The sequence below is a fragment of the Otolemur garnettii genome, unplaced genomic scaffold (genome assembly GCF_000181295.1).
Source record: "Otolemur garnettii isolate 467f Iridium unplaced genomic scaffold, OtoGar3 scaffold00011, whole genome shotgun sequence".
NCBI classification, from domain to species: domain Eukaryota; kingdom Metazoa; phylum Chordata; class Mammalia; order Primates; family Galagidae; genus Otolemur; species Otolemur garnettii.
The window spans coordinates 8,007,179-8,008,609 of NW_003852406.1; the positions used below are offsets into that span (position 1 = coordinate 8,007,179).

At 44.7% G+C, this 1,431-nt stretch overlaps 1 protein-coding gene across 1 annotated transcript in view; it reads left to right on the top strand.

Moving 5' to 3' along the window:
• Nucleotides 1-193: 193 nt before the first annotated feature.
• The window catches only part of CUNH15orf65 (chromosome unknown C15orf65 homolog), an 8,747-nt gene continuing 7,509 nt past the window's right edge, over nucleotides 194-1,431 (top strand). Inside the window, exon 1 of the mRNA XM_012801788.1 lies at nucleotides 194-211. Within this exon, the coding sequence (XP_012657242.1) occupies nucleotides 194-211 (18 nt within the window). The remainder of the gene's footprint in view (nucleotides 212-1,431) is intronic.

Sequence of the window (1,431 nt, forward strand, 5' to 3'; positions counted from 1 at the left end):
GCGATTTTGCCCGGGAAAACAGCACCCTGGGTGAGACTGCTTTATTCGTGTTGATCCAGCCAGGCATTCATCTTCTCTTTGCTGCTTAAATTGGATGCAGTTAAAAGACCTCGTCCCTGGACGCTCGGCGGACTTGGTGCAGTCTGCTGCACCGAAAGGCTGCGTTTGACGGAAAAATTAACAGAGTGCGAGAATGACCGACTACAATTGTGTGAGTTTGTTTGTTTTGAGACAGCCTCACTATGTCGCCCTCGGTGGAGTGCCGTGGCGTCAGAGTTTAAATAGAAGGCTAGATGTTCGTGAATGTTGGTATAATTTGAGGCGTTATCCACTCCCACCCACCCCCCGGCGAAAAGCACCTTCGCTGGCAACCACGAAGCTCTCACATTTGGGAATGCAAATGCACGTTTCGTTAAGTCAGAATTGCCTTCGAAGGTGTAAAGACACTGGGGGACAGTACGCGCTCATATTCCACTGCAAAGCTGTCCAGTGATGGTTGTGAACAAGAAAAACGTTACCTTTTAATTGTAAATTTATTTACATTGTGCCTCGTCCAAGAAAAAAAAGAACAAAGGCTATGGTGCTCTTATACTCACTGGGGACGAAAGCAATGGATTGTTCCCAGTTGTAGTAAAGGTAAATAAATAAATGAAAAAGGGGAACTTTACAAGGATGATGGTCTGCCTAAGCAGAGACAAAAGGATGTCTCCAAATTAGACCTTTTTTTTGTTTTTATTTTTCCTTTTGGGTTAACTACATTTAACATCAACTGTGACAGAACACCAAAAAAGAAAAAACAATTTGAATTTTATAATTACAGCTTCGTAATAGCTATTTTTATTATTCAATGTGTGTGTTTTTTTATACCAAAGGACTTTTAAAAGTTAAAGTGGCCAGGCTTTCTCTACCTTCAGGAGAACCTTAAAGTTAAATTAGTAAAAAACTATTAATAATACCATTTATTGGCTCAGCGCCTCTAGTCCCAGCTACTTGGGAGGCTGAGGCAACAGAATCGCTTAAGCCCAAGTGTTGGAGGTCGCTGTGAGCTGTGATACCATGGCACCCTATCCAAGGCGACAGCTTGAGGCTCTGTCTCAAAAAAAATAATAATAATATCCGGTTTGAAGAAGGTAAAACCCAAATAAGAAAGCTGCAGTGAGAGTCTATGATATAAAGTAAGATCGGCTCGGCGCCTGTGGCTCAAGTGGCTAAGGCACCAGCCACATACACCTAAGCTGGCAGGTTCGGAGCCCGCCAAGCAACAATGATGGCTGCAACCAAAAAATATCCAGGCGTTGTGGCAGGCGCCTGTGGTCCCAGCTACTTGGGAGGCGGAGGCAGGAGACTCGCTTGAGCCCAGGATTTGGAGGTTGCTATGAGCTTCGATGCCACAGCACTCTACCCAGGGGGACAGCTTGAGGCTCTGTCTCA